A 16,749-nucleotide genomic window follows, 5' to 3' on the forward strand; every position below is an offset into this window, starting at 1 on the left:
CACACATTCTGTCCTCTCTGTGTCCTTAACAAATGTGCTCTTGGTATCAAAGAACCATCTCCCCCTCCAGCACCCAGTGGGCAATTAATATGACTTGAAACTATGCAAACACATCAATGCACAAATGGCCGCCCGACATTCCAAGCCAGCACTCAATGAGCTGTGTGTTTAAAGGCACACTTATTGAGCACGATAAGGGCTTGGCACAAGCCTCCTTTGTAAGTGATACGTGACCCTGGTTGGCATAGACGCCAGCTCAGATCTCTTTAAAGAGACACAGAGACACAAAGTCAGCCTGAGTGGGATTAACGCCTAACAGAGCTAAAACACACACAGACGCACGCGCACCATCAATCACAGCTTGTGATTTAGGACTAACACAAACACATGCTAACAGCAAAAGAAAATGACATAAGAAGGCAGAAGTAAAACTATGGTGAGACAAGTTCCTTAAAACCAGACCTTTAAAACTGATGTCAATATTTTAAAAGAATTTAACTGTAGAACTTGCTTTCTAATTCCTCAAAAATGGCTTCAAGCCTTTTTTTTTTTTCCACGCTCAGAAAAAGTTGACCTCTAGATCAGTTTGTTTTTTTAAGGAGCAAAAAGAACTGTGCCTGGATCCGGTTCTGTTCGCGATTATTTCACGAGAACTGCTATGAAGGTTGAGAATGATTATCACATTATAGCTTGTCTATTATTAATCCAAAAATAAGTCAGTTAATTTTCTTTCTTAACCCTTGTGCCTCTCAAGCTTCAGCCAAGGTCTAGTGTTCCCTTGTGCTCCCAGGGAGATAAATCTAGCCTGCATCACCTCTCTCAATTTCCCACTAAATTTAAAAGTGAAAAAGTCATGACTACAAATATAAGCACTCAAATATAAAAAAGTCACTTCTTGAAAGGATATGATTAGGTGGAAGAAAGTTCCAGCTGAGCACTTGATTAGCCAGTGCAAGGTAGCGTTGGAACACACAGGACATCTGAGCGTTGAGGTTCTCCCTCCGACTGAACTCCTGTAGGACCTCCATAGTGAGCATGAAGATCTGCCTGAGGTCATCCTCCTGCAACACACACGTGCGCCAAAAATGCACAAGCAGTCAAATTAATGCTGGGTATTGGTACTGATTTCCAGATTTAATTCCACAAGATTCAAATCAACTCTGATCACATGTATTAGACAATATTTCAGTAAAAAGATTTGTTTCAATTATTACATAATTCTGCATATATGCAATGTGACCATAACACATGCTTCAAGACGGTTATTATTGTTAACTAACTAAAACCATAAAGAAATATGTTTGTTACTTGAAACTATATATATATATATATATATATATATATATATATATATATATATATATATAATGTTTCAAGTAACAAACATATTTCTTTATGGTTTTAGTTAGTTAACAATAATAACCGTGTATATAACAATATATATATAGTGCTTTCCTACCTGCCTAACAGATAGAAAAAATACAGAAATTTAATAAAGTTACCAAACAGTCTGCACTGCATAATTTATAGCCTAAATTAAATATAGATACTCATTATTAAAGCTACAAAAGTTATTTAGTCAACAGCAGTGATTAATTTTCTCTGTTACCTTTTTTCTCTTTTTTATTATCTTCAATGACAGACGGGATTATTGGTTGCTGTCACTTTAAGAGCTGCCGCTGCTGCTGCAAGACGCGGATCACGAGTCCCACTTTCTCACAGCTCTTTACTTTCGTTTTGAGACTTTATTTAACTCAATCAAGGCTGCTCTTATGAGGATACTCGACAAAACGGCTATTTTTTTGCATTATTGTGCGTGTTATTGTTCAAGCACGACAGAGAACTCGATTCTGGCGCGCCGTCCATCCGCACGATGGCGCGTGTGTGCGTCGCGTGTGTTTGTGACAAGACATTCACAGACGGCGCGTTCTCATTTTCTCTTTTGGCAGGTTTAAATGGTTTAAAAGCATTTGCATAAATAAGAATGTGATCATATATTGTAATGCTAGCCAAAGAATGACAGAAAAAAAATGGATGCTGCGTTGTGTTAATATTTTTAATGCTTTAAAATGGAAAAAAAATTAAATTGCATACGTTAACGTTGACAGCATTAATATATATCTAAAATTTTACATTTATATCATCTAGATGGCATGGCAACATTCCTCATTTTCAACTGGTTTAACTTGAAATACAAAAATAACTAAAGCTAAATAAACTACAACTAATAAATTAAAATGAATTAAATCTATACATACATTTCAAAAAACAAAATAATAAAAATGCTAAATACACAATAGGATTACTAAAACTTTAAAATTAAAAAGAAAACAGAAAATATAAAAATAAAACCCAATTCAAAAAATTAGACACTATAATAGTACATCAATGACACTAATATAACACTGCTTTAAGGTTTTCTTTTTCACATTTAATTTTTGCCTATTGCAGGTTAACACATAAATGTAATGCCCAGGCCTGGGTCAATACACCTGGTATCAAAAGAACACACAGAAAATGATTGGGGCAGGAGGACAGACCTGAAAGACACGTTTGCAGCTTCCGTGGAACTCCATACTGAGGCCAATGTTACTGGTCTTATTGGAGCTGGAGAACTCACTCAACAGAGCCGTCAGGATGGAGCAGGCCAGTGTTTGCTAGCAAGACAGATAAAGACATGCACAGATACAACATTGTTTAATTTCCATCAAGCCAAAATGGGTTAAATATCTTAGGAAACATATCCTAGACACTTTTTCAGAAACTTCAATTGAACAAATTCAAAACATGAAACTGGAGCGCCCTCTGCAGGACACAGTATGTACTTCAATTTCTTTTAACCTTTTTCGTATAGCCAAACTCAAACAAATTAATTAAAAATTTAAAAAAAAAAATAATAATTTTTAGGCAGGGTCAAAGCCGTTTTTTTAAATAGACTGTCACATACAACACATTAGGGCCTCCACGTGTTCTGACCAATAAATGTTTGATATTTTCCCCCAGAATTACTTTACATTTACTGAAAATGGATTAGATTGATGTTTATTGACATATCAACAAAAGGAAACATTCATGGCAAAAAAAATAAGTACAAAAAAATATACAATTAAACTTCTTAATTAAAAAAAAAAAAAAAAAAATTATATATATATATATATATATATATATATATATATATATATTATATATATATATATATATATTATATATATATATATTTTTTTTTTTTTTTTTTTTAGTTTAATTGAATTTTTTTTTTTGCCATGAATGTTGCCTTTGTTGATATATATATATATATATTATATATATATAAAAATACAAAAAGCCAAAACTAGCAAAATTATATTGACTACAGACATTTTGATGACTTAATGTACTCTCATTTCTAAAACCTGACTAAATGTTAAGAAAATGCATAGTTAAATGTTTTTGAACTTTCAAATATGAATGTATATAATAAAACTATTAATAACTATTTGAATTTGTTGATCATTCTTGTTTGTTAATGTTACCAATTCAAATTGCTATAAAGTGTTAATTAAAGAAAAATCCTCTTATTAGCCTCACATAAACAAGTCCTACTAGAGTGAAGGCTGTGGTCATGAATATTAATGATGTTATGTGATGTTTGCCCAGACCTGGCTGTGTAATTAAAGTATTTTCAATAAAAAGACCAACAATAATGTTACTAACTGAAGGAATCATTTGCATACAAAGTGTATGCAATGAGCTAATGTTAAATTCACTAATGAGCCTTTAGTGAATTTAATTATAGTTTTTACATCACAGTCAACTCTCACAGCTTTCATCCATGTGATACGCGAGTCTTACCACTGTGGGATTGCCGCTGCTGATGAGCTGGCTGACCTCATGGAAGATGCTCTTACAGTTGATGGATTTGTCGAGAGAGCCTCTCTTCACTATTACTGCTACTGCTAACAGGATCTGCTCTCGGACATACTTCTGCAGACTGCAGTGAACCAGAGGGAGATTTACACAATTCAAAGATTGGGAAAGAGACGTACACTTTTACTGAGCTAAGCTGAATACAGACTGAACCAGAGATGGGTTTCAGAGGTTATGCAGAGGTACATTCATATCCAACTTTCATGTTCATTCACACACTTACTTGGGTCTCTGTAAGACATATGTGAGGAGGAATGTTCTGAGAGACTCGATGCTGTTCTTCTCCAGAAGGATCCATTCTCTAACCACAGCCTCCATGATGGCTGTGGCTGCCTGGAACAACACATAGTCCACTTTACTAGTCTCTGTGGAGAAAGAAAGACAACATTAATTTATTATTATTCTCTATTCTCCTTTTTTTGTTCTTAAAACATTATTTTATACTTTAAAAGTTTAAGATGCTTCTGAAATTCACACCAGAGTTCAATGAGTTTAGGTGTTAAAAATGCCTGACATGCGAAATAAGAGTTAAGTAAAGTTATAATTAAAAATTTTTTTTCAAAAAACTCGAGGAGAAAAATAATTTGGTACAGTTGCTGATGTTTGTGGGGCCAAAACGTAAGAAAAATTCTGATAGCTTGTAAGAAAGAGGTTGAGAGATGTACAAATAAACATTGTCAGTTAAGTAAATGTTCATCCTGAAATATTACTAACATTATAAAAGTAATTCTTACATTGACTTTATATTATAAATTTCACAGCAAAAAGACGTGTACCGCAATCTGAAAAAAATGTTTTTTTTTTTTGTTGTTTTTTTTAAATTACACTAAATAGCCTTTTACATGCTAAAAAAGCATGAATTATCAATCTGGCAACAAAAGTCATATAGTAGATTGTGCACAAAACATTTTTCAGCAAAATTGGCCATGTTGATAATTTAGAGGCCTTTGAAATTTGTGAAAGGTGCCCTAGAACCCTTTTTCATGTAATATAAGTCTAAGGTGTCCCTTGAATGTGTGAAGTTTCAGCTCAAAATACCCCATAGATTTTTATTATTCATTTTTTTAACTGCCTATTTTGGGGCATAATTAAAAATGCGCCATTTCAGCGCGTGTCCCCTTTAAATGCTTGCGCTCCCCGCCCCCAAGCTCGCAGCTCTATAATACATTGCATAAACAAAGTTCACACAGCTAATATAACCCTCAAAATGGATCTTTACAAAGTGTTTGTCATGCAGGATATCAGATCATGTGAGTATAGTATTTATTTGGATGTTTACATTTGATTCTGAATGAGTTTGAGGCTATGCTCCATGGCTAACGGGGCTAAAGCTACACTGTTGGAGAGATTTATAAAGAATGAAGTTGTGTTTATGAATTATACAGACTGCAAGTGTTTAATAATGAAAATAACGGCATGGTTCTTGTCTCCGTGAATACAGTAAGAAACAATGGTAACTTTAACCACATTTAACAGTACATTAGCAACATGCTAACAAAACATTTAGAAAGACAATTTACAAATATCACTAAAAATTCATGGATCATGTCAGTTATTATTGCTCCATCTGCCATTTTTCACTGTTGTCCTTGCTTCTTACCTGCATAATGTCTGTTGATTCGGCTCTGTGCACAGCTACAGACATTAATACTGGCTTGTCTAATGCCATGAACATGGGCTGGCATATGCAAAAGTTGGGGGCGTACATATTAATGATCCAGACTGTTGCGTCACAGTCGGTGTTATGTTGTGATTCGCCTGTTCTTCAGAGGTCTTTTGCACAAATCAAATTTACATATGAAGGAGGAAGCAATGGTGTTTGAGACTCACTGTCATTTCCATGTACAGAACGCTAATTATTTAACTATGCCGAGGTAAATTCAATTTTCAATTCTAGGGCACCTTGAATCAAATACGATACTTCGTATCCCCTGGTTTCACAGACAAGGCTTAAGACTAGTCCAAGACTAAAATGCAAGTTTGAGCCGTTTCAACTGAAAGCAACTTGCATTGACATATCTTAAAACATGTCAGTGCCACTGTTTTGTCTCAAGATGCACACCAGCAATGTTTTTTTTTTTCCCTAAGGCATGTTTATAAAAGCTATTTAAATATCCTAATTGAACTAAGGCCTAACCCTGGCTTAATCTAAGCCCCGTTTGTGAAGCCAGGGGCCTGTTTCAATAAGGAGGTTCAACCAACTCTGAGTTGACTTACTCTGAAATGGGAAACTGAGTTTTCGGTTTCAGAACAGCTGAATTGAGTTAGTTCAAACTCTGAGTAGGTTGAAGCACGTGCACCACGACTATGAAAAGCCATCATTAATGGAGCTCCGATATCACGATTCACCATGTCAACAGCACCCAACAAAAAGACGTCCGCATACCGAGTCAATACAAGTTCAATTCTTATCACTGTTATAATATCAGAGGTGAAAACTGGCAGAACGGTAAGTTATTGAACTACTATTCATTTTCATGGTATACCATATGCAAAAAAAAAAAGAATTACTTAAGTGCATTTACCATGTAAAAGTAGCAGTTCTTTGCAATAAGTGTAAATAGTAAATTAGATGTTATTTATACTTTATACTGGCAGATACATATTACTTGCGTCTCAGTATTGTTGTACATTAACAGGATGCAATAATAGAGTGTAAATGATAATATTTATTAAAATTGTAAATACTTCTATTATTATTATTATTATTAAACACTCGTTAGGCACTTTACTTCCACTTTTAGAACATTTTCTTAATTTTTATTGAAAATAAATGCCTTTCTGATGTGATATGTGATGGGAAAAGGGAGAAGAGCGAGCTCTGCAAAAGGCTGATTTTATGTTTGCATTAAGATTATTTTTATTACCACACTGGAAGATAATTTTACTTAAAGCTGCTGTCCGCGATTTTTGGCCCTCTAGCGGTTAATAAACAGAACTGCACGCGTCTTGCGGAGGAACATTCTAGCCGGAGCTACTTTTTCTCTGTGTATGTCTATGGCGAGTCACGCAGTTACTGTGATACTCTGCGGCGAGTCCTACCAGTCCGGTCTGAAATAGTCTGAATATAAACACTTATTATAAGTGTACCATAATGATTCAGGATAAGACAAAAACACGGATTCATGTTGTATATTCTCATTATATAATTTTTGTAAATCTTTAACACAAAAAAAGTTGCGTACTGCAGCTTTAAGTAAAATGCACTTCATTTAGATCCCCCCAGGAAACAAGACTAAATATCTTATATCATTTTCTTATACAGAAATTCCATCTTGATTTAAGAATTTTTAGATATTTGTATTTGAAATAAGAAAAAAAAAAAAATACAAACGAACCCCTGGTTAGGTTCACAGAGTAAGTTACCATGATAACTGACTCTGAGTATAAGTTACCTCTTTTTTTCAAAAACGGGCTTGACTTACCCCGCTTTCTCAGGTTTGACATACCTCCCATTCTGAAAGGGAAAACCCAGTTTCCCTTATTTTAAGGTTAACATACTCAGAGTTTTCACTTAACCTCCTTTCTGAAATGGGCCCCAGGCCTAAGACTTTATAACTTTATAGGGTTAAGAATCTACCAGACATTCTTACTGAGAAGTCAAGTCAGTTTTATTTGTGTAGCTTTTCAAAATACATACTGTTTAAAAGCAGCTTTACAGACAATTCTGAGTTCAAGAAAGACCCCATGTAATCAAAACTGGAGTTTTGTAGCTTTTAATCAATTTGTGTTAGCTTTGACAACATTCATATGCCGGTATACTTCTAGTTAACAGATTAACCTTTAGCAGATATACACATTTAAAATGTATAGTCTGTGTTTTATAAGAGGACTGTCAAGTCACTGGTGACCTCCAAGAAGTAGAATCCAAAAGACTCAGCAAAAGGTCAGTACTAGTTGCAGTGTCTGTCAGATCTGAGTGATGAGACTTACCGAGGATGTGTTTGCAGACGGCAAAGGGGGATTTAGACTTCCTGAAGGACAGGAATATGTGCTCTGCATGCTGCCTCTGTTCTGTGCTGACCATGGACGGCGGTGCCTGTGAACACATTCATAGGAAGGTTAAACATTTGTGTTTTTGAACATGTTACACTGGTCAATATCGAATATCACACATGTATACCAAAACAAACAAGCCAATCATGAGCTAAAGTCAAGTCAGGTTTACTTGTATAGCACTTTCACAATACACATTGTTTCAAAGCAGCTTTACAGATTCAGACACAGCGGTATGCGAAAGTTTGGGAACCCCTTGCAGAATCTGTGAAAATGTGAATAATTTCGTCAAAATAAGAGAGATCATACAAAATGCATGCTACTTTTAATTTAGTACGGTCCAGAATAAGATATTTTACATAAAAGATGTTTACATATAATCCACAAGACAAAAAAGTAGCTGAATTTATTAAAATATCTCTGTTCAAAAGTTTGGGAACCCTTGATTCTTAACACTGTGTGTGGTTACCTGGATGATCTATGACTGTTTTTTTGTTTTGTGATGGTTGTTCATGAGTCCCTTGTTTGTCCTGAGCAGTTAAACTGAGCTCTGTTCTTCAGAAAAATCCTCCAGGTCCTGCAGGTTCTTCAGTTTGAGGATTTTTTTGCACATTTGAACCCTTTCCAGCAGTGACTGTATGATTTTGAGATTCATTTTTTCACACTGAGGACAATTGAGGGACTCAAACTCAACTATTAAAAAAGGTTCAATCATTCACTGATGCTCCAGAAGGAAACACGATGCATTAAAAACTTTTGAAAACTTTTAGAATTTGATGATCAAGGTAAATTGTACTTCATTTGTCTTCCGGGAAACATGCAAGTATCTTCTGTTGCTTCCGAAGGGAAGTACTAAATGAAAAAAAAAATATTTCAACAAAATAAGACAAATTTGGACTTCTTCATCCTGTTCAAAAGTTCACTCCCCGGTTTCCTTCTGGAGCATCAGTGAATGTTTGAACCTTTTTTAAAAGTTGTGTTTGAGTCCCTCAGTTGTCCTCAGTGTGAAAAGATGAATCTTAAAACCATACAGCCACTGCTGTAAAGGGTTCAAATATGCAAAAAATCCTTGAAAACTGAAGAATCTGCAGGACATGGAGGATTTTTCTGTATGTATCATTACCGTGATAGAAGATTAATTATTTTGTGGTTAGATTTTGGTCATACCATCCATCTTTAAGTATTTAAATAAACAATATTTTTATTACAATTATTACAAAGTCACTTATGCTCACCAAGACTGCATTTCAAAAATACAGTAAAAACAGCAATGCTGTGGAATATTAAAATAGTACTCCAGTCTTCAGTGTCACATGATCCTTCAGAAATCATTATAATATGCTGATTTGCTGCTCAAGAAACATTTCTTATTATCAGTGTTCCAAACAGTTTAATTTTTCCCCCCAAAACAACAGCATTTACTGAAATAAAAATCTTTTGTAACATCTTAAATGTCTTTACTGTCATTTTTAATGCATCTTTGCTGAATAAAGTATTAATTTAATAAATAAACCTTATTGAGCCCAAACATTTAAATGGTGGTGTATAATATATTTATTTAATTTTTCAATAGTTCTTTAATGTCCTTTAGTCTCAAACAAACAAGAAATACTACACCAAGCAAAAATTCATTTTATAATCATAACAGGTCACTGATAAAATGGTAAAAGAGCCTCCAAAAGTGATGACGGAAATCAAACAGCCTGTGCTGAGTGATGAACAATGAAGCAACACACATGAACACACCCAGTCCTGTCTGCCCTGTGAACGCATCACACACTTGAGTCATTACGTTAAACATCACATTCCATTCCTAATTACAGCATAGCAGTCATCCACCTCATAGTAACCAGACTAAGGAGAAGAGGGTATAATTTGATACATGCACACAAACAGAGATCACCTGACACGCGTCACTAGGCACATTAAAACGAACACGTACTGCAGAATAGAAACATTTTCCATGCGCAGATCAACCCTTAGGGCATTATGTCAGACTGTACAACTACTGCAAACCTCTAGTCTTGAATACCATCAGGAGGCATTGGAAAAATGTGCCACTTCCCTAACACACAAATATCAAATCCCATCTGCCAGTTGAAGACTATCAGAAGAAAACAGTGATAACACCCTATTAGCTGTTGTGAATCCTGCAGACTTCTGCTTCATTTGCTCCATGGTCTCAATCCGGTCTGATGCCATGGAAACATCAACATGAACAAGAATATAAGCTAGTCCAGAGGTCCACAACAGGTGGTCTACAGCTGTACTGCAGGGTCCACTAGCTTTTGTTTGGTCGCAAACAAATTTGTTAAAAAAAATTAAAATGTACATTAAACAGAAATAAATCTAACTACAATAAATCCTAATAAATTCTTAATAAATCTAAATCTAAAGTTGCAAAATGTTTCAATGTCCCTCCCACATTAAAATGTATTAAGTAAAATTAAAATATAAATGCATATAGCATCAAGGCTATAAATACATTAATATGGTACTAAACCACTGTTAGTTTAGAATCATTTATGATTATAGTTTATTTTATAGTTTGTTTTCATTTTTAGTAATTTTGTCATGCTTTTCTCATTTTATTAGCTTGGTTTTTTAATGACTTTTTTTGTACATTTCAGTTTTAGTTATTTCCAGTAAGTAATTTTAGTGCTTCAACTTCAACTTATTTTAGTTACACTAATAATTTTATTTCCAATAAACAAAAATGTTTAATAGTTTAAAGGGTTAGTTCACCAAGAAATTAAAATTTCTATCATTAATTACTCACCCTCATGTCGTTCTAAACCTGCAAGACCTTCATTCATCTTCTGAACACAAATAAGATATTTTTGATAAAATCCGAGAGGTTTTTTAATCTCCCATAGAAATCTAAGAAATTATCACAGAGTAGTTGTAAAGACATTGTTCAAATAGTCATTGTTACTACAATTGTTTCAACTTTAATGTTATGAAGCGACAAAAATATTATTGTGCGCAAAAACAAAACAAAAATAGCGACTTTATTCAACAATTTTTCCTCTTCCCTGTCAGTCTCCTACGCAGTTGACGCAGTGAATACAGTGCAGCGCTTCCGTGTTTATGTCCGAACGCCGGTGCCGTTTATATGAGCACCCCGACGCATGAGTGTGATGCTGACGCAGGAGCCGGCCAATAAAGAGTCGGCGTTCTGATGTAGAACACGGAAGCTGGATTTTTGGGTGAACTAACTAACTACACTAAAGTTTACGATAATAACTCTGTACTATGCTCATGTTATTACAGGTCAGGCTATAATGTAACACTCAATTTTATACAATAACCAACAAGGTATCTTTGGCCTGAAAAACACAAACCCCTGATTTAGTCCAAACCAATCATGAAAAGTGTTAATGTCATGATTTACTTTCCTTTTAAAGCAGTTCAACATGGCAGATATAGCAGTTCCCGTACCTTTCCTTATATTTGTGCTCTATTTGATGTTTCTGGTCACCAGCCTATCTGCCTGTGTATATTGATTGCTTAGCTCTTGATGAAGGTTTCAGCAGCATCAGAACCTGGCTAAATCTATGCATGTCAAGGCTTCACAGAAAGCAGACATACGTTGATATGTGATATTAACTGGAAATATTTATTTGCTTCATTCACAGTCAGATATGCCTGTGGCGATGTGGTGATGGACTGGTACAGACACAATGGGTATGTTTGTTGTTCAAATAAAATTCTCTTCAGCATTTAATTTTAACACACAACATGAACAACAATACCTTAACATGCTGACTTATGTGGACTAACTTTTATGAACTTATTGGTCCTGCGCTGACTATTGAATCAGTTGTTTTGAATTAATATGTCTATAATGGCTAACATTGCTTAAGTGAACGCTCAAGTATAATATACAATGATCATAATGCAAGGCAAGCACATGAATCTGACCTATTTTAGTGCCATTTAGTATGAGATTTGACTGTTCATAGATTAACTGGTCTATAGTTGGTTGCAAAATTTCCATTAAACGTTAATGAAATAATAGTCATTGGTTGCACACATCCCTAATTGATGGAACCGTAAAAAAAAAAAAAAAAAAGAAGCAGCAAAATTATCTAGTCATGAATATGGAGAATTATTCACAACACAGCTGGAAATTTGTTCTTTGAGCAAGCTGATATGAACATATGAAACGAACAAAAATTTCAGAACAAAATCACACATTAGTAGGCTAATTGAAATCAATTCATCAATGTATTGAATGTATACTGTGATGAAAGTGTAGTGATACTACACTTTAATGATATGCCTACTATCTAGCACCCTTTAGTGATTAGTATAAGCATGACTGCAGTGACATCAGTGAGTCTGACTGATGATCAGGGCTCCACAACCACAAATCAATAACCGATCTCCACTGGTAGAGTCTGACCTTTCAGCTATCTGAAAAAAATAACCATGACAAAACCTAGTCTCCTGACTATAACCACTAATCTACTCAGTCCAGCGGTGGACTGGTCAGGCTTCGGGCTAGATGAATGGAGAGAATTATCAAGAGATTTAACTTTAACTACTGAATAATTAAGATATATTGGGTCACTCTTACTAAATAGGTCTGTAAAAATTAATTAAAGCATTTTTTAAGATTAAATCTGACGGCAGCCAAATATGTTTTAAGTATTTTAGTGATTTTATGAAAAATATCATATTATAAAAATATCAATGAAAAGCAGTACAAGCTAGCTGCTCATAATCCCAATACCAAAAAATGATGATTCATTCATAATTTAAAACGTGATTCTTCCAGTTGCATTAAATAATCTTACATATGTAAGCACAACACAGTTCAAAAGTTTGGGGCCAGTATGATTTTTTTTAAATCAAAGAATTTCATATTTTATGAAGATATGATGCATTAAATTGATCGAAAGTGACAGTAAAGTTTCTATTTCTGTCACATAAAACAAAGAATTCAGAAAACTTGTATCAAAAAAATTGATAAGAAAAGTTTCTTGAGCAGCAAATCAGCATATTTGAATGATTTATGAAGGGTCACATGACAATGAAGACTGGAGTAATGATGCTGAAAATTCAGCTTTTCCATCACAGGAATAAATTACATTATAAAATACATTCAAATAGACAGTTATTTTAAATGATAGTAATTTTACAATATTACTATTTTGATCAAAATATTACCATTTTGATCAAATAAATAAAAAACAAATCTTGCCGACCCCAAACATTTGAACACTAGTGTAAATATATTATTTTCTACAGAGACCACTACTATTTACATTGTTACTATAACAGTATGAAAATTGTTTTCAAGAAAGCAGTTTGAGATCATCACCATCGGCTGCCAACTATCCCTACCCGTATAACAGAATTGAAAGCTGTTCCTGGTGTTATTTTCAAAATTCATCCACAGCCTTGTCAATTTATAATGCACTCTCTTTATAATAATAATTGCATTTATTCACACATTTAATGAAGCAAGTTTATAGTATCGCTATCAGCAAACTAACAGCAGTATCAAACTAATAACAGTCTCCAATACAACTAAATGTTTTATATGTGAAATTAAAGGGTTAGTTCAGCCAAAAATGAAAACTCTGTCATTTATTACTCACCCTCATGCCGTTCCACACCCGTAAGAACTTTGTTAATCTTCGGAGCGCAATTAAGATATTTTAGTGGAAATCCGATGGCTCAGTGAGGCCTGCATAGCCAGCAATGACATTTCCTCTCTCAAGATCCATAAAGCTACTAAAAACATATTTAAGTTGGTTCATGTGAGTACAGTGGTTCAATATTAATATAATATTATATAATAATGACTTATATAGTGATGGTCGATTTCAAAACACTGCTTCATGAAGCTTCGGAGCATAATGAATTATGATTGGGATCACGTGTCAAACCACCAAACTGCTGAAATCACGTGACTTTGGTGCTCCGAACCGCTGATTCGACACAAAAGATTCATAACGCTCCAAAGCTTCATGAAGCAGCGTTTTGAAATCGGCTATCACTATACAAGTTGTTATTTTTATTTTTTGGCACACCAAAAATATTCTTGTTGCTTTATAATATTAATATTGAACCACTGTACTCACATGAACTGATTCAAATATGTTTTTAGTACATTAATGGATCTTGAGAGAGGAAATGTCATTGCTGGCTATTGAGGCCTCACTGAGCCATCGGATTTCAACAAAAATATCTTAATTTGCGTTCCGAAGATTAACGAAGGTCTTACGGGTGTTGAACGACATGAGGGTGAGTAATAAATTAGATTATTTTAATTTTTGGGTGAACTAACCCTTGGTGAACTAACCAAAACACTGGACTAAAAGCTTTACAGACTATTACAACCAAAGTGATTCACCAAATGCAAACACTGCACTGAAAATCAAAAACCAAATTTTCAGTCTTAATTTATAAATACTAGTCATGAATGAGACTGCCATGAGATTTTAACACAACCACACACTGCTCAATTCGTGTCGTTTTGTCCGTATGATGCCCAGAAATGCCGTCTAGACAGGTAACCAGGTTTTGAGAGACTGCTAGTGAATTGCACAGGCCATCATGTAACTATACATGTCCTGCTCTCAACTTTCAGTTAGCTTTCAGTTAACTCTTTTAACGGCAGAACATGAAGAATATGGTGTTATTATGAGCTAAATAACAAGCTGAAAGTTTCTGTTTTGTCTCTGGTCTCCTGGAGCTTCGCTAAACATGTGCTTGAGCAAACATGAGGCTGAATCAACAGCGTGTGTAACTACAGCAGCTGATGGAGAAACTCCAGCAGACACACTTCAACTCATTCAGCGCGCTTTTACAAGGCTGGAGGATCAAACTAGGCCTCTGAGACACAACACCTGAGCTCACGGCGTTCATTATACACATTAACTTTGTCACCAGAGTGGTGCTATTATGATGATGATGAAGATGATGATGAAGGTGATGGTGGCTGCGCTGGGCTTCGGCGGGATGGAGTGAGTCGAGCACTGCGCCACGCACCGCTCCGCGTTTATCGAGACTTTCCCCGCTAACTGACGAACAGCAAGACCCCCTCAGAGTGAACCCCCACACAGAGCTAACAGCACACTGACAGAGATGTGAAAACAGCGGCGAAATGCTCACCATTAAAACTTTGGCAGCGCTTTCCAGCTGTGAAATCACTTCTGGTGCACCGACCGCCGCCATCATGGTCGTTCTTCAGTGACGCGCCATGCACTGCATTGTGGGATTAAGCAGCACTTCGGGCCAGCGAGTTTACGGGCACTTTTTGGCAGACAGTTCTGATGCCCCTCAAAGGTTATGTAATACACGATATGGCACTGGATGTTATACCTTTTGCTCATTCCGTTGTAACTAAGGTAATATCTGACTTTTTTATTATTATTAACTCACGCTTTTTTCATTTTAAGGAATTTGCATTTGATCTAGACACTGAACTTTTGGAAAGCAGTATCAATTTCTGAAAGAGCTTTTTTGTGTTTATCTTAATAGATAAACCACTCTATGCCTTCTAGAATTTTCTTTATTTTTTAAGTTTAGTGTTATTACTGGTTAGAACTGTAACTGGTGGAAAATTAGTCGTTTTATATACACACACACACACACACACACACACACACACACACACACACACACACACTATATATATATATATATATATATATATATATATATATATATATACAGTACAGTCCAAAAGTTTGGGACCACTAAGATTTTTAATGTTTTTAAAAGAAGTTTCGTCTGCTCACCAAGGCTACATTTATTTAATTAAAAATACAGTAAAAAACAGTAATATTGTGAAATATTATTACAATTTAAAATAACTGTGTACTATTTAAATATATTTGACAAAGTAATTTATTCCTGTGATGCAAAGCTGAATTTTCAGCATCGTTACTCCAGTCTTAAGTGTCACATGATCCTTCAGAAATCATTCTAATATGCTGATTTGCTGCTCAATAAACATTTCTGATTATTTTCAATGTTGAAAACAGTTGTGTACTTTTTTTTCAGGATTCCTTGATGAATAGAAAGTTCAAAAGAACAGCATTTATCTGAAATACAAAGCTTCTGTAGCATTATACACTACCGTTCAAAAGTTTGGGGTCAGTAAGAATTTTTATTTTTATTTTTTTGAAAAGAAATTACAGAAATGAATACTTTATTCAGCAAGGATGCATTAAATCAATCAAAAGTGGCAGTAAAGACATTTATAATGTTACAAAAGATTAGATTTCAGATAAACACTGTTCTTTTGAACTTTCTATTCATCAAATAATCCTGAAAAAAAATATTGCACACAAATATTTTGTACAATTGTACACATTAAATGTTTCTTGAGCAGCAAATCAGCATATTAGAATGATTTCTGAAGGATCATGTGACACTGAAGACTGGAGTAATGATGCTGAAAATTCAGCTTTGCCATCACAGGAATAAATTACTTTGTGAAATATATTCAAATAGAAAACAGTTATTTTAAATTGTAATAATATTTCACAATATTACTGTTTTTACTGTATTTTTAATTAAATAAATGTAGCCTTGGTGAGCAGACGAAACTTCTTTTAAAAACATTAAAAATCTTAGTGGTTCCAAACTTTTGGACTGTACTGTATATACTACCATTCAAAAGTTTAGAAACATTACTGTTTTAAATTTTTTTGAAAGAAGTCTCTTATGCTCATTTGATCAAAAATACAGAAAAAAACAGTGATATTGTGAAATATTATTACAATTTAAAATAATGGTTTTCTATTTTAATATACTTTAAAATATATATTTTTTCTGTAATGCAAAGCTGAATTTTCATCAGCTATTACTCCAGTCTTTTGTGTC

The 16,749-nt window shown here is 34.4% G+C and overlaps 1 protein-coding gene across 1 annotated transcript in view; it reads right to left on the reverse strand.

The window, feature by feature from the left end:
- xpo4 (exportin 4) overlaps window positions 1-15,186 on the reverse strand; it is a 40,692-nt gene extending 25,506 nt beyond the window's left edge. The window contains exons 1-6 of the mRNA XM_048194205.1: window positions 15,031-15,186; window positions 7,840-7,945; window positions 4,130-4,271; window positions 3,832-3,970; window positions 2,541-2,657; window positions 908-1,061 (exon numbers count right to left, since the gene is read on the reverse strand). Of these exons, the coding sequence (XP_048050162.1) occupies window positions 908-1,061; window positions 2,541-2,657; window positions 3,832-3,970; window positions 4,130-4,271; window positions 7,840-7,945; window positions 15,031-15,096 (724 nt within the window). The 5' untranslated portion in view covers window positions 15,097-15,186. The remainder of the gene's footprint in view (window positions 1-907; window positions 1,062-2,540; window positions 2,658-3,831; window positions 3,971-4,129; window positions 4,272-7,839; window positions 7,946-15,030) is intronic.
- Window positions 15,187-16,749: the final 1,563 nt, after the last annotated feature.

This window comes from Megalobrama amblycephala, linkage group LG6, assembly GCF_018812025.1.
Source record: "Megalobrama amblycephala isolate DHTTF-2021 linkage group LG6, ASM1881202v1, whole genome shotgun sequence".
In the NCBI taxonomy this organism is placed as follows: Eukaryota; Metazoa; Chordata; class Actinopteri; order Cypriniformes; family Xenocyprididae; genus Megalobrama; species Megalobrama amblycephala.